Source organism: Neurospora crassa, linkage group II (assembly GCF_000182925.2).
Source record: "Neurospora crassa OR74A linkage group II, whole genome shotgun sequence".
In the NCBI taxonomy this organism is placed as follows: domain Eukaryota; kingdom Fungi; phylum Ascomycota; class Sordariomycetes; order Sordariales; family Sordariaceae; genus Neurospora; species Neurospora crassa.
Window position 1 is genome coordinate 1644963 of NC_026502.1, and position 26637 is coordinate 1671599.

Below are 26637 nucleotides of genomic sequence, written 5' to 3' on the forward strand. Positions count from 1 at the left end.
GGCACCGCCGTTCTGCCCAGTCCTGATGTGATGGTGTTCCCGGCAGAATTAGAAAGAATAGGGACTTTAAGTTTCTGCAGCTGGGGTAGATTTTCCCGTAACTGGAGGGTGCTCACCCAGTTGTGATCGAGTGTCCTTGGAGACGATCCCGTTCGTGGATGCTTGGTATCATGGAAGCTTCCACCATTCAAGACGACAGGCTACTTGAGAAAAGAAGAAAAGCGAACTTGAACATTCCTGGACATGGTCTCTCATTCTAGGATGCACTTAGTCCTTATAACCAATACACCACTTTCATCTCCTATGTTATGTAGTTCATTATGAAGACCTTTCACCGTCCAACGCCCAACTTGAACAATTTGTTTGCGGATCATAACAATTCTTTGGACACTCGGGAGCTCTTTACCTCCTCCCACCCCTCCTCTCCTCTCTCCTCTCTTCCTCCCTCCTCTGCCTCTTCCTACTTTCCTGCGCAATCATGTCGCTCAAATCCTCATCATAGCTACTCGCCCACTGGGCACCCGGACCCTCCTCTTTTCTTCCAGCTTCATACCTCTTCCTTAACTCCTCCTTACTCAACCCGGCCTGCGCCGCCAACAGATCCGGATCAAGCGCCACCTCCACATCACCAGGCTTCTTCCGCTTGCGACTATCGTCATCGTCTCTTCCGAGTACAGGTACGGAAGATCCAGGCCCAGCACCCGGCCTGCCAGACGCCAAGTCGTACGTCTTGTCGGAACCAAAGAAACCCTCGGCGCGCGTCTGCCTTTCGGGGATAACCTGGTACGCCGATCTCGGTGCGGCCGACTCCTCCGTCTCGTAGCCGCGCCGCGTCTTGCGCAGGTCGAATTCGCCCGCCATGCTGGTCTCGACAGGCGCCTCGCCGGGATGCATGCTGCTGGCGTAGCCGGAGGGGTGTCCGGCGTCGAATTGGCTGATGGAGGTCTCAGTGCCGCCGGGCGGAATGTCGTGGTCCTCTTCCTCTTCATCCTCATCCTCTTCCTCGTCGGACTCTTCTTCATCTGATTCTTCGGCGGGAGGCTGGAGCTCACCCCATAGTGTGCGCTCAACAGGCTCGCCACCGAAACCAGTGGCCGCCGGTCCTTGTGTCTGGGGTTGTTGGAAGGGAGCGGCGGCGCCTCGTTGACCGGGGGCCATGATGCCGAAAATGTCACCGCCGTATAGGGGACGGTTGTACTCGTCTAGAGGGGGCTTGCCCCATTGACCGGGTTGGAAGCCCCATTCCGCACCCGGTGGTAGCGGGGCGTTGAGGCCAGGGATCTTGAGGGTGGGATAGGATGGAGGAGGACCGACACGCTGTTGCTGGAGAAGCCATGGAGGGGGGAAGCCGGGCTGCATGCCTAGCGCTTCCCTTAACGCATCGCTAATCTCGCCGGCGCGGAATACCTTATAATCTGCCTCCCACTCCTTGCCCTCGTAATAGACGTCGCCAAATCTGGTAAGGTCTGGTTTCGTTTGGTGGCGGAAGAAGGCGTCGTAGAGCTTTTGGTAGTCAATATCGAGTTTGCCCATCTTCGGTTGCACACGCTCGCGCTGTTTCTGCTTGAGAGTCTGCTCTGCTTGCTTCTCGAGGACGGCATCGCGCATCTCTGTGATGCCGGTCTCGGCGATGAACTTTGGAAGCTTGAAGGGCGGCTTCTCGATACCACGCTTGCTCGAAAGATATTCCCGCTTGAGGGACCAATGGCTGGGTACGGGAACGATGTTCCTTTGAGCTTTGATCTGAACAAGCAAGCGGGGATCGGATGATGAGACGTCTTGCCACTCAACCACCTCCGGATTCCTGACCAACGCCTTCAGCTCCGCAATAGAGAGCTTGTTCAGCTTCTTGCGCTTCTTCTTGGATAGTTTGCCTGCATCCTCCTCCTCGCTGGGAATCTCATCGTCTTGGTCGAAGAAAACCTCTCCCTTGTTGCCCGCATTTGCTTCCCTCGCCACATCGTCCTCATCCAGGCTCATACCAAACTTCTCGAAGATGTTCTTGTAGGCTGCGAAGGCGGGATCCTCATCGAAAGCAGAAAGCTCGACACCGACTTGATCATCGACGGGGCCATCGACCTCGATCTTCTGGGGTGAATCTTCCTTCTTAACTTCAGAATCTGATGGTGTGGTTTCGTTCTTCACGGTTGTATCTTCCTTAGCGTCTACTGTCGCCTCGCCGTTCGTGGTTTCGGTTTCGGGCGCCTTGGTGCCATTCTGTATCACGTTAGCAAATGGACATGATGGGCGACAGGTTCTAAGACGTACCTCAGTCTGGGCTTTCTTCTGTTCCTTCTTCTTGGCCCGGCGCATTTGGTTCTTGGTCATCTTGGTGGCCGCCATCTTGACCAGCGATTGAGAGCTGGATGCTCCCGTGTGTGTCTGATTGATTGTGATGATTTGCTGATGAACCCAAAACTCAGATTAAGGCCGTCAATGTACAAATGGCTGTGGTTGGGTTTCTCTTCGAGTGGGCAAATGATAGTGACGAGGATGTGGTGATACTAGGTAGCAGCAAAGTGGTGGACCGGCCTCGAAGTCCACTCGCTGCAAGGCGTCGCGAAGTGGAATGCGCGTGCTCCAAAAGTTTCGAGCTCCAAGCACTGTGAACCAAACGGTACGTAGTACGTATGGCGATTTGCCTGCCGATTTAGTAGCTGATTGCGGCGCTACAGCACTAGTATCCAGGCAGCCTGGAACAGTGTGGCTGGTGGTGACCTTAAGAGTCCTCTCTTTTGAGGCTGAACAGATGCCAAATATGGCGTAGCAAGTGCTGCCGTTGGTCGACCCCTGACTGACTGCTCCCCTGACATTAGAGGTGGCGGTTCGTAGGGTTTGTCCTTGCCCATGGAAGCATTCCAGAGCGGGATTGGAGCGCCAAGAACGAGGACGACTGCACCTTATTCTTATCTGTAAGCGCCTGGATCGCATCTGACCAAGGGGAGGGAAATGTTACAGAAAGTAAGTACTTTGAGGTTTTGGTCTGGAACTTTGATGTTGGTTGTATAACGCCATCTGCCATAATCTTAATACCTTTACACGAGTTACACCAGATTCTCTGTACATCATAGCTGCGCATAACTTACTCTGCTCGTACACCATCTGTTAATTCCACCAAGTTCTCGAGACCGACCAAAGCGGCCATGATCAGCGTCATCCTGTGATAGACTCCAGCAGCGCGAAACATCCAGGTCAGGAACGGAATTCGACTCCCCGCCGACGGCTTTCACCATCACAATTCCCTCCTTGGAAAATTCTCCCCCCTCCTCTGTCTATCCGGGTGTTGCCAACGCGCAATTGGACGATTGCCATGGCGCAATATACAGCATCGACTGGCTCGTCCTTGAGAGCCTCGCCAAACCTCCGACAACACCATGCCGACACCAGCGCGGCCCCAGATACCACCGAAAAGTTCCCCGACTTCGATACCTCACAAACAACGAACGGCTATCCCAGCGGAAACGGCCGGTCTACGAATGCCGGTTCTAATGCGCCCTCGGATCAATGGCGACCGAGAAGGGAAAGCAAAGTGACATGGGCTCCTAGAGACTCCCCAGGGCCCGTAAACGCCTACTCCCATGGCCGTGGTCATTCTAGGCAAACGAGCATTAGCAATGCGATACACCGGATGCGCTCGGGGAGTATGAGCCAGAATGCTCATGAGATTGCGGAAGCACTTCGTGCGCCTGTATCCTACAAACTAATAGTACGAACATTTGCCCCAACGGCCATTCCTCTGTGCAAAGCTAACCTCTTCTCCTCTTCTCTATAGGGGCTCTGTATGATGTGGTACTGGTCCTCGGCGCTGACCAACACCTCTTCCAAATCGATCCTCACGACCTTTGACAAACCCGCGACCCTCACGCTGATCCAATTCGCCTTCGTTTGTTCCTACTGCCTCCTAGCCTCCTGGTTAGCTTCGACGTTTCCCAAGCTGCGCACCGCCGTGCCCGCACTCAAACACCCGATTCGCAAGCCCTCGCGCGATGTCATTGTCACTACGCTTCCTCTGGCGGCCTTCCAGATCTTCGGCCACCTCCTCTCCTCGTCCGCGACCTCCAAGATCCCCGTCTCGCTCGTCCATACCATCAAGGGTCTATCCCCATTATTCACCGTGCTCGCCTACCGCTTGATATTCGACATTCGCTACCCGCGCGCAACATACTACTCCCTCGTGCCCCTGACAATCGGCGTCATGCTTGCCTGTTCCGGCAAACACTCGTTTGGCGAGGGCCAGTTCCTCGGCATCCTCTACGCCCTAATAGCCACCATCATCTTCGTCACCCAGAACATCTTCTCCAAGCGGCTCTTCAACGAAGCCGCGCGCGCCGAGCAAGAAGACGGGCACAGTAACGGTCACCGGTCCAAGAAGCTCGACAAGCTGAACCTTCTCTGTTACTCCTCTGGCATGGCCTTCATCCTTACCGGTCCCATCTGGCTGTGGTCTGAAGGCTTCTCCATAATCGGCGACTTCCTCTGGGACGGCTCGGTCGACCTGAGCGAGACGCCCAACTCGTTCGACCACGGCCGTCTGACCCTGGAATTCATATTCAACGGCACCTTCCATTTCGGCCAAAACATTCTCGCCTTTGTGCTGTTGAGCATGGTAAGCCCCGTCACTTACAGCGTCGCCTCCCTGCTCAAGCGCGTCTTCGTCATCATCATCGCCATCATCTGGTTCCGCTCGCCGACGACCAACGTCCAAGCCGTCGGCATCGCCCTCACCTTTTTGGGCCTGTATTTGTACGACCGCAGCCAGGAGAAGAACAAAGCCGACCAGCGCGCGCGCTCGCTCTCTCGTTCCAAGATGCACGAATCGATCCTACCGCTTAACACCAAGCAAACCACCGAAACTTCTTCCCAGTATCAACCCTCCTCAAGCCTGAATACCCAAATAGGCGGGTACGGGTATATGCCCTCAATCCAGCCCACCACAAGTAGTGCCGACCTTGGCGCGAATAAAAAGGATGATGGGCCCAACCCTTCGTCAGTGTCAACAACAGCAGGAGGTGGGAGACAAAGAGGCGCGAGCATGGCCAAGGCTAATGGTGGATGGCTGCCGCCGGGGACGAGGCAGGAACATACATGGAGGGTTGGGGACGGGCGTGGGCAGAATGGTGGTGCCGAAGTTTCAGGGCCGGCGGGAGTTGCTGTTATGTCTTAGGATAGATAGAGGTTTAGATGAGCATCAAACCGGCATTGTTGGATTTGATTGTAATGATACTCTGCAGAGATGAGTCTTATTCTGTAGAGGTTTTTCTGGTTGTTATTATCATTATTACTTTTATTGACTGCAATGTGTTTTGGATGCCCTGCGTTGTGGTTTGGGGTAATCTGGGCTTTTAGACTTCAGTTTTTGTTTGACTACTTCAAGAGGGAACTGAATGGTGTTTAGAAAAGCGAATGGGATAATGGCCGTGGAGACTGATGGAATGGGAAGAATTATGAGAGCGAAGTGCAAACTTCTGTGAAGCGAAACCTCAAATAAGTACGCTTCAGACCTTCCTTTTGATGTCTTCCTTTTTGGCTGAACGTCTTTCCCCACCCTTTGCCATCTCCTTTCTCGAAAGAGCCTTTTTTTTCTTTTTCTTTTTCTTTTTTTTTTTTTTCTCTTTTCTCTTTTCCCAACTTCTTTTTTTTTTTCCCCATCATCTTCTCTTTCTTCCTTGTCACGACTATCTCTACGTACCTTTATGGAAAAACAACACATGGAGTTCTACAGTGCATCCAAAGTGGAAAAGGTAGAGAAATCGGACCGCAACTCTTGAATTTCTATCATCAAACACACTAGACTGTTCATCTCGGAGAACGTCACCTAGAGCGAGCGCGAATCAAATGACACATATACAACCACATCATATACTCGAATGAAGGATTCAAAAAGAGTCTATATAATCAAGACACCACATCACCAACGCTGAATAACGTTAACGTAAGCGACCCTCTGACATTCATGCCAACCCAACCAGCCAGTCCAGTCCAGTCCAGTCCAGTCCAGTCTAGAACAACAAAAACGCCTTTACTGCCTGAACCAAGGAAAACCCATTCAATCGCCAATGCAATATAGGTTCTGTCATCCTTCTTCTACTGTTCCTTTTATAATCCCATCTCTTTTCGCGCCAAAGGGAGACAGAGCCCATCATTAACGATGAGTCCCCGCGCGCCCGGCAATCTCGGCCTGCTCGTTGCGCTCCTTCTCGTCGACCGGCTTATCGTGTCTCGAGTACATCTTCCACTCGAGCGAGTTGGACCAGTCCAGCTTGCCCTTCTCGACTTGTTGGCGGGTGGTGGTGAGCATCGGTTGGGGAAGGCCCATTGACTCGAGGAAGGCGACGGCTGTGTGGGAACATGTTCGTTAGCTATTGTTCGTCTGAAGTTGTAAAAAGAAAGGGAGAGAAGTTGACATCAAGGGATGACCTAGTAATGGGTAATGGAGTAATGAATGGCATGGGGCGAATAACTTACTGTCCTTCCACTCAACATCCTTCCTCTTCGCATCCCACTTGAGCTCATCAGCCATGATGTCAATAACCTTGGGCAACGCCTCGAGCGCCGCCTGCGCATTCAAGAAGGCCAATCTCGTGCGACGAGCGAGCACGTCCACAGCCGTCTGGGCATACTCGTGCCTGACCGCGTAGCGGATCTCGCCGTCAACAAAGGGGTAAAGCTCTGCAATGCGCTCGCCCTTGGCGGGGAAGCGCTTGTTGGTGGCCTTGCACAGCGAAGCAACGGTCCAGGCGCGGTCGCCGTAGCTCTCGGTCAAGTGCTTGGCGACCTCGGTCTCGACGCCAAAGTGCTGGATCAGGTGGATGAACAAGGTGCGGCTGAAGCCATGAGCGCCGATCAGGCGGACACGGTGCGTCTGGCAGGAGCCGTCGAGGACGGCATCGTCTTCCACGTGCTCAGTGCCGCTGACCAGGGGAGGGTTGGCGATGGGCTTGACGGGCAGGTTGAACTCCTTGATGGCGGCGTCGACGCACTCCTCGGCCATTTGGCGGTAGGTGGTCCACTTGCCACCGGCGCAGGTGATGAGGCCGGAGGGGGAGATATCGATCAGGTGGTTACGGACAAGGGACTCGGTGTTCTTGGCCTTGGGGTCCCTTACGAGAGGGCGGAGACCGGACCAGGCAGCCAGGACGTCGCCGCGGCGGACGTTGATGTCGGGGGAGAGGTAGTGGCTGATCTCGTTGAGAATCCACTGGATGGACTTCTCGTCGGGAAGGGGGTTCTTGGTAATGGTCGCAGGCTCGTCGGTGGTACCGGCAATGGTGTTGCCTTGCCAGGGGAGGAAGAAGATGACTCTGCCGTCGGAGGTGGAGGGGTCGATCAGGCCCATCTTGCCAGGGCTGTAGTAACCGGGGAGGATGACGTGCACACCGGAGGCGGGGGCGACAATCTCCTTGCAGTCCTGGTCGTCCATCTTACGGATGCTGTCTGTGAAGGGACCAGTGCAGTTGATGATGCACTTGGCCTTGATGTTGAAGGGAGTCGCCTCGTTGCCGTCTCTCTCAGTGACAAGGTCCTTGAGGGTAGCACCGCAGAGCTTTCCGTTCTCGCCCTTCTGAAGGCCAGTGACCTCCATGTGGTTTACAACAGTAGCACCGTAGAGGGCGGCAGTCATACCGATCGAGACGTTCATGCGGGAGTCGTTGTGGGCACCATCGTAGTAGACGAGGGCGCCAACGAGGTCGGTCTGTTTGAGCATGGGGAAGGCATCAATGGCCTTGCTCTTGGTCAAAAAGTATGAGCTCTCGATGCCCTCGGAACCAGCCAGGAAATCGTAGAACTTGGTGCCAGCCCAGTAGTAAGGAACCTTCCACCACTGGTCGAGTGGCAACATGATTGGTAGCCACGAGCTCAGATGGGGCGCAGTCTTCAAGAAGTACTTGCGCTCCTTGAGGGCCTCCTTGACAAGCTCATACTGGGCGTAGTCCAAGTTCCAGACGGCCTTTTCGAGATAACGCACACCACCGTGTACCAGCTTGGTGCTCTTGCTGCTTGTCCCGGAACTGAAGTCGTCTCGCTCAACAACGGCGACCTTGAGACCGCGAGTTGCGGCATCGAGAGCCACACCGGCACCGGTTGCGCCAGCTCCGATAACAAGCACATCATATTCGTCCTCCTTGTTTCCCGAGTTGCTCTTTTTTAGATCGGCAATCTGCTGGTCGCGAGACTTGACCTGAGGGAAGCGGGGGAGCTTGAAGGTGCCGTCGGCGCCGAAGATAGGGGGCGGGACAACGGGGCCTTCGTACCCGGGGATGTTTCGGGGCTTATACATGTAGTAGAGGGAGCCACCAGCGACACCGGCCACAAGGGCCGGGGCGACCAGCTTCTTTGCTCGCAATAGCCTCGACATTTTGGGTGGTAGATTAAAAATATAGTGAAAAGATGATTAGGTGTTTAACTACGCCGAAACGAAGAGAAAAAAAAGAGAAAAGTTTTGTCGAGGGGGGCGCGAAGTCGTCGCACGGGTAGGAGGCGGCAGACTGACTGACTGACTGACTAGTCAGGTGTGTTAGGAGGGAGAATGCGACGGTGGTGTTGTCGAGACAGGGGTATCCACCGATGACGCAACCGAAGTATTGGCGGTTGGTTGTTGAAGTTGTCAGGAAGAGTCGAGACTTCCTTTTTGCAGAGAGAGAGAGAGAGAGAGAGAGGGAAGAAAAGACACACACACACAAAGAGCTCGGTCTCTGGTTCTTATTTTTCAAGTCCAAAAAATAAGAAACGAGGGGTAGGATGTTGATCCGGCTCTCCTGGTTTGACCCAAGAACGAGTCGGACGTGTTTTGTCTTGGCTCTGGCCGATCGCGATGGGAACTACGCAATTAGGCCCAATGTTGCTGGAGATGAGTCGGAGATCTCTACTCTGTTAGTTTCCCCTCGCTGCTCGTCTAGCCACTGGACTGGTCAGCGGACAGACATCCAGAATTCAGCAGGTCAGGTACACGCGGGGGCGTGGAGACACACCGACGATTACACCGCTGGCGATGTGCACTCCAGCTTGTCTTGTTGGACAGTCCAGTCCTCCGCATGGAACATGTGTTGCAAAAAGTCTTGCTCAAAGAGAAGAGAAATTACCAACCTGTAAAGCGTGTTGTCATAGACTTTGGAAACTCGCGTTAACCCAAGGAGCGAGGTGTCTCTTGACAGCGAAGAGCCTTGTTGAGTTGTTGCCCCCAAACAGGTTGTTGGCGAACTGGTTGCTTTGTCAAGTTTCTTTGTTGTGTCTGTTGTTCTCGAGTAACTACGGATATTCGGAACGGAATGTTCTATGTTGGTTGACACTTTGTTGGTAGGGAGGGGCTGTGTAAGACTGGACGAACTATTGAATAGAAAAATGGGATGATACCCGAAACAGACGGAATCTGGAGAACCGACCAAAATCGTGACTGAGAAGCAGACATTCTTTTGATATTTCTATCATCTTCTCGGTCTTCGGATGAGTCCTGTGTCTTTAACTGACAACGCAGCTTTTTTTTTTCTTTGTTTCTTTTTTTTCCAGTCATATCGATCACATTGATGTCCCCATTTTGCGAAGGAGGGTTGAACATAGGTAGCCTGTGTCCAAGGGAATATTGTGGAAAACAAAATGTGACCCGAGAGTTGCCAATTTGGGATGCAATTCACATTCTTCCATGTTCAAGCTCGAGGTCCCCCTCATTCATGCCGGTGATTTTCGTTAGCTGCCCCGCGAAACAGTGACTGAGACAACACCCAATTGCCCTCACTGCATTAACAGTGGTACCTGATGCACCTGTCACTCAACTGTGTTACCAGCATGGAGCTAAATGCGTCGTCCCCTCACGCGGCCTTGGTGTGTACAAATCCCCTGGAGCTAGAGCTACACCCTGACCTTACCCGCCCGCTTGTATTCCAATGATCCTGTTCACGGCCCCGCCACGGGCAAGTCTGGCCCCCGAGTTTCGGAACCCCCCCCCCCCTTTCCATTCAGAGCTTCCAACTGCACCACGCCCCCTCCTTTTTTTTTTGTCCCTTCCCCGGCTTTGCCTCTCAGAGCCTAGCGGGCAACGGCTTCTTCAAAACCTCCCGTCAGCTTTCGGCTCTTTTCCTATTCCAGTAACCCGCGTCCTCGCAGACCTCAACGTCGAATGATGCCACCCGCAAGAACTCACATACAGTACAGTACATAGTCAGCCTTTATTATCCGCCAATAGTGAGGCGTGAGTTGATATGAATCGGAGCTGATGAAAAAAAGGACTGAACTGTGATGAAAAGAGAACAGAAGCTCGAGGAGGTCCCTCACTCATCATCAGCTGCTGCTGCCGCCCGAAGGGAGCTCGCTTTGCCCCCTTCCTTTCCAATGACAGTCTCGCTGTCTCTAATGCCAAACTTGACCCCACCCACTTCTATTAATTATGCGGCTCCTCAGCTCCCAGCGTGCCCAGAACGTCGTTACGAGCTTTCCGGTTGCTCGGAGTATCTTGCCTGTACACTAGGATCCTACGATGGATATTGATTGAATTCTAGAACGCCTCTCAAATTATGATTTTCCATCATGTGACACCCCCTCGAGTCTCTGCTCCATTTCGGTATCCATCTTGGGTCGAAGTTGGGCTTTACCTCCTCGGAAGATTATGTGTCTGGATAGAGAGTCTGGATATGAATAGATGGTCGTTGACATTCATTCAGCTGATCGCGAAGGAAAATCTTTTCTGTCCATTTTCCATTCTTGTTCTTGGCTTACGCCTTTTCCTGGCTTATGCCTACCTATTCATGCGACATGCACAAAAACACCCGTGCACAATGATGTTGCGGGGTTCCATCCGTTGCATGACAGACATAGATTGTGGGGGAAAACCCACCGGCTGGATCTACGTACAACCCAACACCGGGCAAGGTGAACGACGGAGGACGAAGGGGGCTTGTTTGGGTCGACATCGAGATTCAACTCCACGGCCATGACGGTTGTTCGGACGGCGATGGCTTCAATCATGCAATAGATCACACGTCCGCTCGGATCGACTTTCGTGATGTTGGGTCCATCCGAATGCCTACCTAGATACCGCGCGAAGTGGCTGGACTCGTGATATCTCTCGACGTCTGGGAGGTGCAAGTTGGATGTAGAGACGTTCACTTGATGTAGCACCTAGACAGCGGCTCGATTTGTCGCTCTGTCTTAGTCGCCGACAGCTGAGCGGCGTGTATTGTTATCTCATAGCAATTGAAAGGCAGTCCAGGAGCTGAACACCTTCGTAATCGACGTAAGAATAAATATTTTTTAAAGAGATATGAGAAGATCCCGCATACAGACAAGTGTGTTCTGACCGCAAGATCGGCTGTTGTGTAGCGCATCAAACACATCCGAGGCATGATGAAGACTGGCATACAAAAGGAGGAATGAACAGAAAGCAGGTAGAGGAGCAAGGTGAACTGGTGAAGCACTGGAAAGACGAATTGAATGGGATGTCTGCCAGGAGGAAGAGCCCGCCGAGGGATGGAGCCCCGCACGCAGTCTGAAATCAATCCAGCAACTTCATGGATGACGGTTGGTCACGAGGGGACAGCCGCAGCAGGCAAAAACATCAGGACGAAGAAAGAGCATCTGGATGAGGCAGGACTATGAGTGGCGTTCTCGTCCCGAAGGCCCGGATGTGAAATCATCGCCCGTAACTCTTATCCGAAGTACGGGCTACCGAGTGAGATACGGCTGGGTGCTGGGAGCAGGGTAGCTTACCCCTTTTTCGGCCATGTCAAGTAAACAAACAAACAAACAAACAAACAGTGTCATTTCTTACTAGCAGCGAAACACCTAGCAGGGATCAAGAGACGTCATCCTGAAAAGGTGCTAGGCGCCTTAAAAGCTCGGAAGCTTCTTTCCGCGTGTGACGATGCTACTCCCTCAAAATCCTCAAATACCTCGTTTCATCTTGATATCCAGGAGCTTGGCCTCACTGCCCGAATCTAGCTATCCCCATCCGCTCACTCTTCTCTACCAAGTTCCATATCTCCCTAAACCCCCATGACCCCCATTTACACCGGACAACAAAACGAACGCGCCGGCTAAAGGAAATGATAATGCATTGTCAGCTGTACAGTATTTACACACCAACCCAAGTGTTAAGCGCCCCAAAGCATTCCAATGCCACCACTGTCCTTTCCCCCGATCCTCACAGACTCGTTTGACATGGCCGATATCCGAGAGAACGAAGGATGAGTCTACCCCTGAGCACCAATAAAAGTATGCGAAACTTATGCGCTGGCAGAGGGAGACTGAACGTGGCCCTTGCCGTTGTAGCCTTCGGAGGTGAGACCAGTGAGGGGGTCGGACTTCTGGGCCTGTTTGTTGGTGATATATGTGTTAGTTGATCTGGTTGCCAACAAAGAGCCGATATGAGCCGACGCACCTTGAGGAACTCGTTGGTAGCCTCTTGCCACTCCTTGGTCATGGTGGCAGGAGGGGGCTTGGCGAAGGCGCGCATGGTAGCGAAGATGACGAAAGAGAGGAAGACACCGGCGACAGTGTAGGCCAAGACCTTCTTCTGCTCGCCGGGAGGGGGGAGAGCGCGGGGGCCGTGGGGACCGAAGGCGATGTAGTAGGCTGCGTTGAGAGAGAGTACATGTCAGTCTTTCTGTGGTCTGGGCCTGCGTGTCTCTTGAGACGACCTTGATGGCTGTCATGGTGCGGTTTGTCGTCGGAGCTTCCCTCCTCTTCTCCTCCAATGTAGCGCACCATTACTCCCTCAGCCTTCTCCCAGCGTCCCCCAACAACCCATCAATCAACCGATAACCTCTAGGCCGACAAGATCCATTTCCGCCCAACGATCCCAAAGCTGTCCGGGAGCTCGTGAAGCTTGTTTGAAGCTCGGGGTTGTCGCAGAGTGAGGGTGACGGGGGGGAGCTTCAAGGCGGGCGTTGGTGATGCAACTAGCTCGGAGCTTGGACGGTCGAGCTCCACCCGGCATTTCGCCAACCTTCAACCTTCCACTTCTCACTTACCAGCCTTCTTCTCCTGGAGGGTAAGGTCGGCCCAGTTGCCCTTCATGCGGTCGCGGAGAGCCATCCAGAGCTCGGCCTGCTCCTGCATGGGCATCTGCTCCCATCTCTTCTCAATGTTGGCAAGCGTGGGGTTGGAGATGGGCATGGTGGAAGCGGCGCGGACGGCCATGGTGGGCTTGGCGGCGCGAACGGCGACGTTGCGCACGAGGGCCGAGACGGTAGGAGTGCGAAGCATGGTGGCGGCGGATTGTCGGCTGACAGAGATTAGGAAGTTGAGGAGGATTCGAAGTCGGGGGTGGAGATGGATCCAATTGAGTCGCCCGCGTGCGTGGTCGGAGGCCTGGAGCTCGATCGTCGACGGTGATTTTGTGCGAGGAGTGAAGTCATGCAAAGGACGAGCTTTTTTTTGGGCGAACGGGATTCGCAGGTAGGCGAAACGGGGATGCGGCCTCAGCTCGGAACTCGAGGAATGCCTGGGATGGCCTGATGCCCACTTTGCTCACCCCGAACGCAGTGCCCGCCAGTGAAAACACCCCCAAACCAGAGCGCTATGAGACTCGCTGTCACAGTTTACCTAGCTTGGGGCCCCGTATCTTCCCGGGAGCCAACTCACGGCAGGCTGACCAGGGCCGCCTGGCAAGTGGTGAACGGGCAGCTTTTGCGTGTCTGGCGCTCAGAAACGGAGCCCCTCACCTGGCAATTCCACACTCTTGACAGCTGGCACGGACCGCCTTCAGTTTCCACACCATGGACGTTTTGTCCTTGGGCTGACTGGAGTGTCCATTGTTCATTGTTGACTTTTGGATGACGACGATTCGATTCTCTGGCAGCTGAAAAACGGAACTCACATGCCAGACGTCACTGTCTCACAAAGTTTATTGTTTGCTTGTCCGGAGTGGGAGACACGACAGGGTCTTTAGACAGATTAAAGCCTTGCAGAGAGATATTTCATGTCATGTTATCCGCAATGAGTACAGTAAACGCGGCAGAACGAAAATGAAGCCTTGGATGCTTCGTTTCAAACGAATTGCTGTCATGAGTTTCGAGAAAACAAAAAGAGGGACAGCTATGCACCGACATATCCCTCCAAATATATATATATAACTCATGCCTTGGTCGATGGTATGATCACGATACCTAGTTGTTACTCTACTCCATGCTAGCATCCTACATCTCATTCTCTTTTCTCCCACTCTTGCTTCCTAATCTCATATGGAGAGGGCTTGGCCGGGGGACTGGTGTCATGTTAGTCTATCCAGTCTTAACCGCACTTGATTGTTTCAAGCTCATCTTCTCACCCAAGGTTTAGGCCTTCACGCTTCTCCTTCTCCGCCCGGAGACTGGGGGCAAATGTGTAGTATCCTGCAGAGACGTCAGACTTTATTCTTCCAATCACAAGCACATGCAACCAAAGAGCCCGGACCATTCACGATGCCAAAGGTTACTACCAAACCAATGGTGATGATCTTTTTGCCGTTGAGCATCTTGACTTTTTGTTGCTGTTGTTGATTTTTTTATGTCTTGGCTGATGATCGCCACTCAGTTGACCGGATTGAATATCAGCTTCGATAGTATATTCGATCTGGACCTTCACTCAGTTCGAGAACACTTCAGCGTTTCGTTGGGTCCGTCCCTGTAAACGGCAACAACGGTGCTGTACAGGGCAGTACTGTACTGTAGTGTAGCATAATCTGCACAGCTCCATTCCGCCGCCCGCCCGGATGCCATGTGCACTGTCTGTTTAACCCCGGTCCAGTGCATGCAAGCAATGACGCGGAGGCAATTGGAAATCATTAAACACAGCTAAGTAGCGCACAGACCACATTTTCTCCGACGGCGCGTCTCCCAGTGTTTGTGGACGCGTCTCAACCTTGAAAGCACTGCACGTTGCCTGCCCGGACGACCAGCCATTCGCCTCCTACATTCAGGTTTGCATGCCAACGGCCCACGCCGAGTTGCCTTTCGAACGAGAGACGAAGGGCAAAAGAATGTCCTCGACGACATGAACAGCAAAAGTCATGAAGAATTGGAGGGAATTGGGCGAAGTGCCGGGTTCGGACGAGGACGACGACAGCAGCTTCGACGACGATGATATCGATATCGACAATCTAGACCAAATCACTACCGAGGCCGAGTCGCCAAGTAACAAGCTTCCCGGAAGCGCACTTGTCAGTTCCGCTGGAAACGGTGGGAAGGAACATGATATTCCGCCAAGCGAAGGGGAGAAAAGCCCTGCGACGGAAGATGTCGACATCTTACAAGCGCCCCAGGACGAGACTCAACATTTGGAGAAGCCAAAGCCAGCCGTAGACGATATTTGGGATATCCCAAGCTCTCCAATTTCACGAAGTTCGGCCAAGCCACCTCCAGCTCCTCAACCTGTGAACGAACCTCCGCGCGAAGCGAGCCCTGTGCCAAGCGAAAAGCCCGATGACTCGGAAGACTCTCCGCTCTCTCCTGCGAAAAGCGACATTTGGTCGTTATCCTCTCTATCTCAATCCCAAGATGCGACAAACACCGACTTGCCGGTTCTGGAGGTTAGGATCCCGCAGACGATTCCTGGAAGGGAAGCATACGTGAGAGAAGATATACCCAAGAGTCCAGCCAGGGAGGACCCTACTACAACCGCTTCGTCACCCTCCTTGGACGGTACGGTTTCACCCAGACCACGCCAAGTCTCGCAAGCTAGATCCGATCAGCCCCGAAGTGATGGTTCTACGCTGGGCGATCTAGAAGATGGTGATCAGAGGACAGGACGACGCTCGCTCCGCCCCCGGAAGCCTATCCAACAACATCCATATCTCCTGGAAAATGTTCGGTACGCAAAAGTTATGAAGTCGCATGGCATCAAACCTATCAAGGTGGTCTTGGAAGATTCTCAACGTAAAAGGAAGGCTCACGAAGAGGACTCGCAAGAGCAGGATTTCGTCGGTGAAGAGAGCCAAGAGACAACTCGCGGGGAGCCTACACAGGTCACAGAAGAGAGCGGGCCAATTCTTTGGGATGACGACGATGAGTTGGCCCTATCGCCTTCGCCGCTAAAGACGTCGTCCCCCGCTCGCCATTTACGTGCTAGTAGCGTGTTAAATAGTGGTAACCAGACGGACATTACGGCCCTATCCGATGCGGAAGAGTTCCCCGATTTAGACAGTCTCCTATCCAGGCCTTCCGAGGCACATAAAAAAACCCTCAAGCGACAAAGCTCGACTCTTCTGTCAGCGCAGCGCAAAAAACAGCGGACTGCATCCAAGTCTCCGCTAACTGCTTCTCCAATTGGACGTTTCAGGATACCGCCAGTATCAATATGGGACCTCTCGCCGTCTCCAACTACGCCACGGGCGCCTGTCGAGTCATCACAGGATTTGGGGCTTGCGCAACGGCCGGACCTTCAGAGGCTCACAAGATCCCCTTCGCCCTCTCGTGCAGAACCTGTACAGCCCATCGAATCACGTCAAGAACCGGTCGGATCACCCATCTTTATCAGAGATGATAGCGACAGTCCTGCGCATGAAGAGAGTGATATGGAATCTTTGGCTTCGTCACATCACTCAGACAGTGAATCGGATGTGATTCGCGAGACTAGTCGAAAAATTCGTGGTGTACTGCCAGCATCATGGCTGCGACTGGACCAGAAGAAAGATGGGCCCACTGCTCGCCACAATACCAGAAAGGATCATGACCCCTCAATAGATCGACTCAATCGAAAAGGAGTTGCTTTGCCAAAACAATCATCCCCAAAAAGACTGTCTGCGACCCAGTTCCCCTTTGATCTGGCCGGTGAATCGGAAGAAGAGGCAACTCAAGTCCAAAACAGACCGCCAATTAGTCGATCTAGCCCTACACGACCTACTCGTCAGGTCATAACTCTAGAGGATGGCGATGACGGCTTCATGATCGAAGAGGACTCCATCGATGCTATGTTAGCTGGACGAAGGAAGAGGGCCGGTTCTCCCAGTCTGTCACGGGGAGCAAAGAAGCCAAAGAGTAGTAGTAAAGCCACTCGACAACCAAAGATAACTCAGTCATTCTCTAGGTCAAAGAGTGGCTCTGGCTCATTGCCATCGGCCAAGGGCACAGTGAAAACCTACCGCAAACCAAGGGCTGGTGCCTCTACGAGACCAAGCTCCAGAAAGAGAGCAGCAACTCCGCCACTTCTCAGTATCTTGGACGTCATTGATCCTGATGCTCCAAAATTCCTCAAGATTGCAGCCCGCTCAGTCAAGAAGAGGTCGGATTTGGGAAAGAGCAGTCCGACCCGAAAGGCTATCCGATTCGGTAACCGACAAGATAACATTGATGCACTCTCTACTCTTCGGGACTGGAAATCTGGCAAGACACGGCCGCGAGTTGTGGCGCCACCAAGGAAGAAACCTGAGCCGAAGTCTACTAGAGCAGTCCTTGGGGAGGTATCCAACAATGTAGAGCGCCACCCTTCATCGACTCAACTGCTGCCTTCCTCACTTCTTCCACGAAAGCTGGCTGCCAAGAAAGCCAGCGTGAGGAAACCCGTGGCAAACAACGTCGATGGGCCAGGGTCAATGTCCAGACAGCCGTCACGAACTACTATTCATGAACGCGGCCCGGTCATACGACAAGCACAGCTGGAAACGAGCATGAATGAGGACCCGCTGAAACGGCTTAAGAACAAGAAGCGATCTCTTGATGCTCTATTTAAGCAAACGCGAAAAGCCCAGAGCGCACCGAGCCTTGAGCGCTTGGAGCCTATTCTTGACAATGGCAGAGCAGCATCGCCAGAACCGTTCGCTTTGGAAGGGCAGGTCGATTCTGTCACTGAGGTGGCACCAGCTGTTCCCAAGATCAAGGTCGCAAACGACAAGTCCCGTTATCGCAAGAGACGAGCGCCTCAGCATGTTGATGTTGAAGCACCGCAGTATACTCGAGCAGATGACCCGTTGCCTACCGCGTTTGCCGTAGTTGAGGAGCAGGCCCAGCAAAAGGACGTTGACAAACTCAGTGGGCTGGGGCCGTATGGCACGCAATATACTCATCACTTTGAGGTGTTCCCCCTTGATCATGGTACATTTTTCCATGAAAGCACTATCATTGGACGCGGCCATGTCAAAAAGGCAGTCGAGCCCGGGTTCTCAGAGAAGATTCGTCGACCGAGGCCAGCCGTGTCTTTCCTCTTTCAAGGGCAGTCTCTTAGCTGGGGTATGTGGGATGATCAAGTTTCGTCAGAGCTTGGTATACTTGTCGACTGGGTGGCGGAGCAGCTCGAAGCCGGAAGTAAGGATGATGCGCAATTCGCAGGTCGACAAGCCACTGATGCAGCTAACTATCTTCTGGAGTATGTCCTTGATGCACTTCGGGTTCAGGATGACATCGGAGAAAAGGCATTCGTGTCCAGGTGGTTGGAGGTCATGGCGAGCTTTGTTGGCCGGTTCGCAGCGCTTGACTGGCGGCCATTGCGTGAGCAAACCAAAAAGACGGCTCTGGATATAGCTACCCGCTTGTCCCTAGCAATGCTCCCAGTATACATGATGGCACAGTCGTCTGGCGACGACCCCATACAAAGCATGAAGCTTGAAGGGTTTCTTACTAAGCTTTGTAGAATTGCTATCACTGGAGCGCTGAGCTGTGGACTTGAGGATGTTAGAAGCCTCTATGGAGAGCTACAGCGTCCTTCGTTCCGAGAACGCGGTATTAGGCCGAGTCAGGTGCTTGCTGTGTGCTGGGTCGTTCTCATGCAAATCCTTGAAAGCGCCGGTATCCCGCGGAATACGTTCTGGGATGTTGTTCACTCAGTCATGCTCACGCCTGAGATCGTGTCCGGGTCGGACGCCCAGGTGTTTGAGCGCCTCTGGCAGGACGTGTTCACCCTGTTGCCTCTGGGCGAAATTGACCAGATGGGTATACTGCTTCCAGGGTTGAGAAACACCGTTCCTTTGGAGGGCTGGACACTCCCTCAGAAGCTTATGAAGCGTGTGTTCGAGCTGTACACGTCCAATCAGCGCCAGTCACCTAGCTTCAACGAATATTGCCGGGCTTTAATCGGCCGCTGCTACTTCCTGGTTGAACAATGGGGTTGGCGCAGATGTACCGGAATCATCGGTACTATCTTTGATTTCTTCGGCTCGCAAAATCTCTGTCATTTGAGGAATGAACAGGTCTACAAGTCTCCCCGCTTCCTGGAAGAGCTCGCTGACAATCCTTCTCTGGCCATTGAACCCGAAGACCGTTGCTTCCACATCTTCATTAAACTGTTGGCTCTCGCCATTCAACACCTAAGGCAACTTGGGCGGACAAAAGATATCCGAAACCTTGTCACAAGGACACTTCCCAACCATGACCGACAATACCTCAAAGAGGACACAATCCATGAACGTGATCTTGCAGCCTTGAGAAATCATCATGATCTCCTCTGCACGCTTTTCTGGGCTGCCCCGCCGGATCTTAGGCCGCGCGTTGACCTGATCGAGCGACTGATAACCCCTAGCAATGCTCACAAGGAGGCTTGCTTGATCAATATCCGAGCCTGGAATCAGCTCGCTCGCCTCGTCGTATCTAATGGAGAGGGTAGCGCTTCGTTCAGACCGTTTATCACATGGAGGAACAACGTGTTCAACCAGATCCTAGACCAGTATATGTCTGCAGAGTCCGACATCGAGCAGCAGTTCAGGGCGCTGTCTGCGGAGAATATGCGGAGCATCGATGCAGCATGGCGGGAAGAACTGATTACCAAAAATAAAGCAACGGCCCTGGACATCCTTCACACCTCAGCCAGAGCATCGCTGGATGTGCTCAAGCAGGCAAAGACACTCGAGGCAGCCATCTACACGCTAAACGTCACCCAGCTGCAAAAGATGTGTACTACCCTGCACTTTGGCTCTCCGGGATTTGATTGGGGTATTCTCAATGTGGCACTCGATACTCACGCGCACTTCCTGGGCTGGATTGAAACGTCTTCGGAGGAGCAGTACTCGAGCAATGAGTCCAGTGCGGATATTGACCCGCGTCAGTTGGAGGATGCCATTTTGCTGCTTCAGGAGAAGCTCACTAAAGAGTTCTTTTGGATGGCTAGGGAATTACTTGCCTTGCCACTCAAGGCAATCACAACCTTTGGTAAGCAAACCGAGCAGGTTGCATGTACCGAGAAGACGGTGACGCTGGCTGCCAAACTAGCTGCCCGGTTCATCCAGGAGCGAGTCACCCAGGTGTTGCCCTATTTCCAACCCGGTAAATATGGGCTCTTCCCCGACATGCCCAAAAACATGAGCGGTCCAGAGAGGAGATGGCTTCCCCTCTTCATCGCCACTCTTGTCAATAAGAACGTGTTCGACTTCAAAGACATTGAAACGAACATCCTCTCCCTCTGGGTCCAGTCCATCATCAAGCCCATGCGCTTCCTCGGCTATGAGACCTACCTAGCCGAAGTCCTTCAGCAGCGCGGCCTACCTTTTCTCGCAGAGGCAGACGTCTCAGCCGGCATGACCCCAGACTACAACATCCATTTAGATCTCTTCTCCCGCGCGATCCACTATATGCGCAAGGCTCTCCGCGGCGGAGCGACCACACCCGCGCCAGGCGTCACTTCATCGGCATCTACAGCAGGATCATCATCCGCCCAGTCTATCCGCCGCCAAAGAGAAGAATTCTCCCACACGCTCCAACTAGCCATGACCAACATCAAGAAAGACCTTTTTCTCCTCCGTTCCCTCGCCCTCGCAGACCCCACAGCCTCCTCCACAGAAGAACACAGAGACTACATGGCCTTCACGCACGGGCTCATCTCGCTCATCAAATCGCACGGCGTTGGCATCGTCGTCGTCGACTCCTTCTTCCTCACTCCCTCCGACTCGTACTCCCCACCCTTGCAAGACCCACAACTGCACACGGCGGGGATCATGGCCTACGGCGTCCGCCTGTCGGAGAAGGACGTACCTGCGGCGTCGCAGCTGTTTTGGTACCTGTTCAACAACTTTAAGGTGGCGCTGGCCAACGATGGGCTGAAGGAGGAGAGAGGAATCTTGGAGCGGGCATTGGGGGATGACAAAGTGACGGGCGGGAAGGAGTTCATGACGTTCATGCTGGAGGTGATGCTGCCTGTTGTTGTGCAGGTTGCAGGTAGGGTGGATGAACATGACCGCGAGGGCGAGTTTGGGTCGGTTTTGCTGGAGTGTTATGCTGGGGCGGTGGTCGGGGTGTTGACGAGGGGTTGTGTGCCGAGGGAGCTAAGGGGGGAGGATGTGGAGGTGCATGTTGTTGAGGTGTTGAGGAGCGTGGTGTGGTGGTGTGAGGAGATGTGGAGGAAGAGAGAGAGGGGGGTGGAGGAGGTGCAGAGGAGGGATTTGGCGCTGTTGAATCAGTTGGTGGGGTTGTGTGTTGCTTTGCAGCCGAGTATCATTCCGGCGGTGATTACTCTCGGGAGTAACAAGAAGAAGGAACAGATGGCACAAAGAGAGGAGAAGGTAAAGGCGTTGGTGGACATGGTGGAGGTGGTATCCAAGTTGTTTGCTGGGGCGAGGGAGTGTATCCGACGGTTCCTTTTCTCGGAGACGGAGGATTGGACTGATGTTGCAGAACGCCCCGGTGTGGAGACATGGGCCGGATTTATTCGAGTCGAATGTCTTTTGAAGGGACTACCTCCTACACCTTCCTCCCAGCAGGCGAGGGTCAACCCACGTATGCAGGGCCATGTCACTGCTATCGTCAAAGATATGTCGAACAACTGGATGATATCCGATGGTCGGGTTACTACACGGTTCACTGCTGCCGGTGGTCCCGCGAGAATCCCTGGACAGCAGCAGCAGCGTTTATCATCAAGCACGCAGTCTACTACTGGTGCCACTCCTGCTAGAAGCCAGGGGACGGGCTACACAGTTAGGGACAGAGAGGAGCTGCTGTGGGATCTGTATGCCCGGCTTGGGGAATGGAGGCTGGGTGAAGGCTCTGATGATAGACGTGGTTACCGGATGGAGAGGAGGAGATTGTGGGATGACGAAATGTTTATGTTTTAGTCTAGACAAAGGGCGTTGAGGTTGTCATGACGGCTCTTAAGAACTATTAGCGAGGACTGTCTATGAGATGGATCCAGTAAGGGAGAACACGGATGTGCTGTGTCGTCAAGCGACTTTGGATAGCTCAAAGTACTAGAAGAATCATAAACCAAATAGTCTATCTCACCATCCGAAAACCATGCTCCATGTTAATAAGACGGGAGTTGTGATATGTCCACGTCGGTCCATGATGACGGGATGTTATGACAGGCGGCTGCCAGGGATTCTTCAGTGGACTTTAGCGGGGACAGTGGCTGACTACCTTAACAGGACATTTTGCCGGCAGGCAACTGATAACAGGCGTGGAAATCCTCTATTACACATCACGTACACCCGACGGCAACACCAGCTCCAGCGAGAAGTGGAAGCACTACTTGTAGGTAGAAGCACCTATTCACACCATCCCACCCACCACAGTCCACGATAACTGAGTGAAGCTCCCCGTCAACCTCCAACCGCCTTCTACTTACCCTCCACTTCCACTGCCTGGTGACGCAATCACATGTATTTCAACTGCAACACGCGTCTCGACACACATCTACACCTATGAGAGTCGCCAACTACCCCAACTGATACGTCCCAATGCCTGTTGCCGGGGCCCGAGCCCTGCTGTCGGCGCAATCCTCATGTTGTCGCCGACTGCCCCGCGCCGTCTCTGGCTCCCTATCCCGTCGCCAGCATGCCAGCCACCCGTCCCTAAGAGGCTTCCGTACCTCTGCCGCCTCCCTCAAAAACGATTCCGACTCGAACTCGAACCCTGCCGACCATAAGAAGCCCGAAGACGAAGACAAAACAACACATGACAAGCCCGCTTCTACCACGACCACTACTTCGACTGGCCAGGAGGAAGCTTCGGCCGACAAGAAGGATACAGAATCCAAAGCGGCCGCCGATGCCTACAAGGAAGCCCTCACGCTCAAGGGAACCCGGGGACGTCATCGGCCCGGCAGGATGGGCGCCGTCAACATCGAGAACAATGTCGCCCCGCAGGCCAGCAGCACCCCGAGCACGCCCTGGGTGAAGCTAGACCCATGGTTCATCGACCACAACGTGTCGCTGTACGAAGCCCGACCCATCGGCGCACCCCAGACCATGCTGTTCCCGCTCGAAGACGTCGACCGCGAGGCCGTGCTGGAGCTGCTGGAGAAGAAGTTCGCCAAGGTCCAGATGACAGCGGAGGACGTCAAGTCGTGGACAAGCATGTTGGACGAGCTGGTACGGCTGCCCGAGGAGGAGCGCGAGGCTGCCTTTGAGCAACTGCCCGAATCCTCTAGCCAGCTGCTTAAGAAAGCGCATGCGGCACACAGCACCGCGTTCCTACAGGCGCTGGCTATTGTCCACCAGACGGGCGCGAATCCGGAGCATATCGAGCTGCTGCGCGAGCACCACTCTTCCCGGGAGGATGACATTGTTCGCTTATTGTGGTGGTCGGATAAGCCGCTGTCCGGAGAGGCACAGCGCTGGCTGGCAAATCTTCGATGCGAAGCCCAACCTGGCTCTGGCGCGCTACACGGCAGCCCTTTGGCCAGCAGGCCGGATCCCGAGTATCCAGTCTGCATGGAGCTTCTGGCTGCTATACGTGCCGAGCTGGTGGCGGACGTGCCGCACGGTACCAAGCCGCCAGACTACCACCGGCTCACGACAGTTCTCTCGGTGGTGAACCGTAGGGGTCGCAGTGTCGCCAACCATGTCATTGATGACATTGCCACTGACCTCAAGGCGGACGTAATACACCTGGATGCGTTCAGCTTGGCCCGACTTCTGGGAACACAGTTACAGCAGAACATCCATCACGCTCGGGGCTCGGTTTCCATGTTGGGATACGCCGCTTCCGAGATGAACGGAAGACTGATTAACCGGGATGATGCTGACTCGGATGGCGATGTGGGTGTCCTGCATGTGTCGATGCCGTCCAAGCTGCGGTCCCTCCTCAGCTCCGGCAAGGACTTTGGAAGCTCGCGTTCTGTCGACCCACGCTGGGAAGGGCTCAAGATACAAAATACGCTCAAGGCGATCGTGAGGGCGGCTGATGCCAAGCGGTTTGCTCAGACGGGTACTTATGAGAAGCGTGACCTGATCATCCATCTGCACGACTATGTAGAACTCAGTGAACTGCAAGAAAGTTTGATTACCAGGTTACGAGACATTGTCCATGACTGGCATTTCGAGGAGGCGGCGCACGACGGAAAGAAGATTGTGCTGGTAGGCTCTTCATCTAGTGACATGGACAAGTCGCAGCACTGGCGCAATCAGCTGGTCGAGCTCGGCCGTGAGGGCCATCACATCATCCCCTTCCACGCTTCCCCGTCTACCGAGTGGATGGACAGGAAGGACAACCTCTACGACAACATCAACAACATCAAGAGCATGCTGGAAGCAAGACTGCCCACCCCAGCCGCTATTGACTTTGATGCGCAAATCAAGTTTGAAGATGACCAGGTCCTTGTAGACGAAAGATACACCGATCTGTTCCAAACCTTGTCGAAACATGTGTTTGACGCCCAATGGGTGTACCGCTTAACCTCCCTCTTGCTGGGCAGTCGATCACCGCCTCCCAAGAAGTACGGCCTCGGCCACCTCAAGTACGCACTCGCCTTCATGAGCGACCGCGACAACCACTGGAAGGGCATCTACTCGGGCATCCGTCCTCCTTACTTTTCCCCACTTTTCCGTCAAAAGGGTGGCGCAAGCAACATATTTGACCAACACATGCCAGAGGGCGGCGACTCACCCACCTCTGGCTTTTCTTCCTCGTGGGCCAGCAGCCAAAGCCAAACCGCCAGCGACAACAAGGACTACGACCAGCATGAGAAGAAGCTTCTGGCCGGTCTCGTGAACGCCAAGGACATCCACACCACCTTTGACGACATCATCGTCCCCGCCGAGACCAAAGAGTCTCTCATCGGCCTCACCTCCCTCTCCCTCCAACGTCCCGACGCCTTTGCCTACGGCGTGCTCAAAACCGAGCGTATCCCCGGCTGCCTGCTCTACGGGCCCCCCGGCACCGGCAAGACCTTGCTAGCAAAAGCAGTCGCCAAAGAATCCGGCGCCAACATGCTCGAGGTTTCCGCCGCCTCCATCAACGACATGTGGCTCGGCCAATCCGAGAAGAACGTGCGCGCCCTCTTCTCCTTGGCCCGCAAACTCTCGCCCATGGTCATTTTCCTCGACGAGGCCGACGCGCTCCTCGGCGCCCGCCACAACAACCCTGGCCGCACCGCCCACCGCGAAACCATCACGCAGTTCCTGCGCGAGTGGGACGGCCTCTCCGACATGCGCGCCTTCATCATGGTCGCCACCAACCGGCCCTTTGACCTCGACGAGGCCGTGCTCCGTCGTCTTCCGCGGAAGATCCTCGTCGACTTGCCGCTTGTAGCTGAGCGCGCCAAGATTCTCAAAGTGATGCTTCGCGAGGAACAGCTCGCTCCCGACGTGGACTTGGACGCGCTAGCCAAGGAAACCGATCTCTATTCCGGCTCAGACCTCAAGAACTTGTGTGTCTCGGCTGCGATGGAGGCAGTAAGGGAGGAGTGCCGAGCCAAGGAAGCGCATGATGCGGCGATGGCGGCGGCGGTGGCGGCGCATTCAGAGAAGGAGGAGGAGGGCAGTAACCGCCCCGCGTACGAGTTCCCGGAACGGAGAGTCCTGACGAGGAAACACTTTGAAAAGGGCATGCGGGAGATTAGCGCGAGTATCAGCGAGGATATGGAGAGCTTGAAGGCCATTCGCAAGTTTGATGAGCAGTATGGGGATGCCGGGGGCAAGGCGGCGAGAAGGAAGGCAAGGAGGGGGATCGGGTTTGAGGTGGCGGGTACGGGGAGGGGAGGGACGGAGGAGGCGAGAGTGAGGAAGGTGGTTGTTGATGAGGATGGCAAGGGGGTAAAGGTTGCTGTTTAGATCAGAGGCTGGAGGGGGGCGGTGATGGATTGTATAGTATAGTGTGATATCTTTGCGGAGTTTGGGTTACTGCATACGTTACTTGTAGTATAGTAGGTACATAGGTCAGTTGTCAGCTTTCAAGTTGTTTTTTGTGGAAATGGTATGATATGCATGTATGGCTGATGGTATATACAGGTACCTCTAGGTACACCGGCATAGTACCTACATGATGGACTTTCTTATCCTATTGGTTTTCGCATTCATTGTTCATAGGGGGGGCTTATTTGGGTCTTTCTCATAGATTGGGATGGAATAGAAAGAAGTGTTTTCTGTTCTCTCAACCGTTGTGATGGTGATTGCTGCCCGTCTGCCTGCTATAGAAGTGATAACTACCTCTCTCTACCTAAACAACAAGACTTTCCTTTTTCATGTTGAACGTGAGCACAAAGACGGCATAAACAAGAATGAATGATGGATTGGCCTCCTGGTCTGGTGCTTCCGTCCGTGTTGTTTGAAAACACATTAAGTGGCGAGATAACCGCAACTCGCTCGCGGCTATGTCATCAACAGTAGCTAGCAACCTTGGGGCGTATGTGTGAATTTAGCACCCAGTGATGTAGGTACCTACATAGTCCGAGCTGTCTCGTTTTCAGCAATGCCTAGGTAGGTAGATACCATATCGCTCGTGACTCTTGCTGTACTGTACTGCTGATTGATGATTTACGTTAGTATGCTGGAGCAACCCAAGCTATTGATACATCTAGAATGGCTGGTATTGGGAC

At 53.8% G+C, this 26637-nt stretch overlaps 7 protein-coding genes across 7 annotated transcripts; 3 read left to right on the forward strand and 4 right to left on the reverse strand.

Annotated features, from left to right (window-relative positions):
• Nucleotides 1-180: 180 nt before the first annotated feature.
• Nucleotides 181-2668, reverse strand: NCU05452 (splicing factor 3b). Its single transcript, XM_958350.3, has 2 exons — nucleotides 2269-2668; nucleotides 181-2217 (listed from the first exon to the last, which is right to left on the reverse strand). Exons 1-2 carry the CDS (start codon nucleotides 2341-2343, stop codon nucleotides 403-405), a joined length of 1890 nt encoding a protein of 629 aa, XP_963443.2. The 5' UTR covers nucleotides 2344-2668; the 3' UTR covers nucleotides 181-402.
• A 166-nt stretch (nucleotides 2669-2834) lies between these two features.
• NCU05453 (ER to Golgi transporter) lies at nucleotides 2835-5434 on the forward strand. The gene is made up of 2 exons (XM_958351.2): nucleotides 2835-3706; nucleotides 3773-5434. The coding sequence occupies exons 1-2, from the start codon at nucleotides 3311-3313 to the stop codon at nucleotides 5162-5164; spliced, it is 1788 nt and encodes a 595-aa protein (XP_963444.1). The 5' UTR covers nucleotides 2835-3310; the 3' UTR covers nucleotides 5165-5434.
• Nucleotides 5435-5751: 317 nt separating this feature from the next.
• NCU05454 (glycerol-3-phosphate dehydrogenase) lies at nucleotides 5752-9457 on the reverse strand. Its single transcript, XM_958352.3, has 3 exons — nucleotides 9085-9457; nucleotides 6466-8893; nucleotides 5752-6336 (listed from the first exon to the last, which is right to left on the reverse strand). The coding sequence occupies exons 2-3, from the start codon at nucleotides 8354-8356 to the stop codon at nucleotides 6143-6145; spliced, it is 2085 nt and encodes a 694-aa protein (XP_963445.2). The 5' UTR covers nucleotides 8357-8893; nucleotides 9085-9457; the 3' UTR covers nucleotides 5752-6142.
• Nucleotides 9458-12023: 2566 nt separating this feature from the next.
• On the reverse strand, nucleotides 12024-13335 carry cya-4 (cytochrome a-4). The gene is made up of 3 exons (XM_958355.2): nucleotides 12960-13335; nucleotides 12368-12561; nucleotides 12024-12299 (listed from the first exon to the last, which is right to left on the reverse strand). The coding sequence occupies exons 1-3, from the start codon at nucleotides 13192-13194 to the stop codon at nucleotides 12213-12215; spliced, it is 516 nt and encodes a 171-aa protein (XP_963448.1). The 5' UTR covers nucleotides 13195-13335; the 3' UTR covers nucleotides 12024-12212.
• Nucleotides 13336-13943: 608 nt separating this feature from the next.
• NCU16537 (hypothetical protein) lies at nucleotides 13944-14610 on the reverse strand. The gene is made up of 3 exons (XM_011395376.1): nucleotides 14383-14610; nucleotides 14258-14321; nucleotides 13944-14194 (listed from the first exon to the last, which is right to left on the reverse strand). Exons 1-3 carry the CDS (start codon nucleotides 14441-14443, stop codon nucleotides 14134-14136), a joined length of 186 nt encoding a protein of 61 aa, XP_011393678.1. The 5' UTR covers nucleotides 14444-14610; the 3' UTR covers nucleotides 13944-14133.
• A 242-nt stretch (nucleotides 14611-14852) lies between these two features.
• On the forward strand, nucleotides 14853-22109 carry NCU05458 (hypothetical protein). The gene has a single exon (XM_958356.2). The coding sequence runs from the start codon at nucleotides 14978-14980 to the stop codon at nucleotides 21935-21937; it is 6960 nt and encodes a 2319-aa protein (XP_963449.1). The 5' UTR covers nucleotides 14853-14977; the 3' UTR covers nucleotides 21938-22109.
• Nucleotides 22110-22325: 216 nt separating this feature from the next.
• On the forward strand, nucleotides 22326-26163 carry NCU05459 (mitochondrial AAA ATPase). Its single transcript, XM_958357.2, has one exon. It carries the CDS (start codon nucleotides 22559-22561, stop codon nucleotides 25871-25873), a length of 3315 nt encoding a protein of 1104 aa, XP_963450.1. The 5' UTR covers nucleotides 22326-22558; the 3' UTR covers nucleotides 25874-26163.
• The last annotated feature ends 474 nt before the right edge of the window (nucleotides 26164-26637 follow it).

Excerpts from the sequence above, each read along its gene's own strand:
- cya-4 (XM_958355.2), bottom strand. The coding sequence starts at position 13,194 with ATGCTTCGCACTCCTACCGTCTCGGCCCTCGTGCGCAACGTCGCCGTT. Across the intron at positions 12,562-12,959 it reads CCTCCAGGAGAAGAAGGCTG|CCTACTACATCGCCTTCGGT; the intron begins GTAAGTGAGAAG and ends CTCTCAACGCAG. Across the intron at positions 12,300-12,367 it reads CTACCAACGAGTTCCTCAAG|GCCCAGAAGTCCGACCCCCT; the intron begins GTGCGTCGGCTC and ends ACCAACAAACAG.
- NCU05452 (XM_958350.3), bottom strand. The coding sequence starts at position 2,343 with ATGGCGGCCACCAAGATGACCAAGAACCAAATGCGCCGGGCCAAGAAG. Across the intron at positions 2,218-2,268 it reads AGAAGAAAGCCCAGACTGAG|AATGGCACCAAGGCGCCCGA; the intron begins GTACGTCTTAGA and ends AACGTGATACAG.
- NCU05453 (XM_958351.2), top strand. The coding sequence starts at position 3,311 with ATGGCGCAATATACAGCATCGACTGGCTCGTCCTTGAGAGCCTCGCCA. Across the intron at positions 3,707-3,772 it reads CTGTATCCTACAAACTAATA|GGGCTCTGTATGATGTGGTA; the intron begins GTACGAACATTT and ends TCTTCTCTATAG.
- NCU16537 (XM_011395376.1), bottom strand. The coding sequence starts at position 14,443 with ATGCTCAACGGCAAAAAGATCATCACCATTGGTTTGGTAGTAACCTTT. Across the intron at positions 14,322-14,382 it reads AACCTTTGGCATCGTGAATG|GATACTACACATTTGCCCCC; the intron begins GTCCGGGCTCTT and ends ACGTCTCTGCAG. Across the intron at positions 14,195-14,257 it reads CGTGAAGGCCTAAACCTTGG|TCCCCCGGCCAAGCCCTCTC; the intron begins GTGAGAAGATGA and ends ACATGACACCAG.
- NCU05454 (XM_958352.3), bottom strand. The coding sequence starts at position 8,356 with ATGTCGAGGCTATTGCGAGCAAAGAAGCTGGTCGCCCCGGCCCTTGTG. Across the intron at positions 6,337-6,465 it reads GGATGTTGAGTGGAAGGACA|CCGTCGCCTTCCTCGAGTCA; the intron begins GTAAGTTATTCG and ends GTTCCCACACAG.
- NCU05458 (XM_958356.2), top strand. The coding sequence starts at position 14,978 with ATGAAGAATTGGAGGGAATTGGGCGAAGTGCCGGGTTCGGACGAGGAC.
- NCU05459 (XM_958357.2), top strand. The coding sequence starts at position 22,559 with ATGCCTGTTGCCGGGGCCCGAGCCCTGCTGTCGGCGCAATCCTCATGT.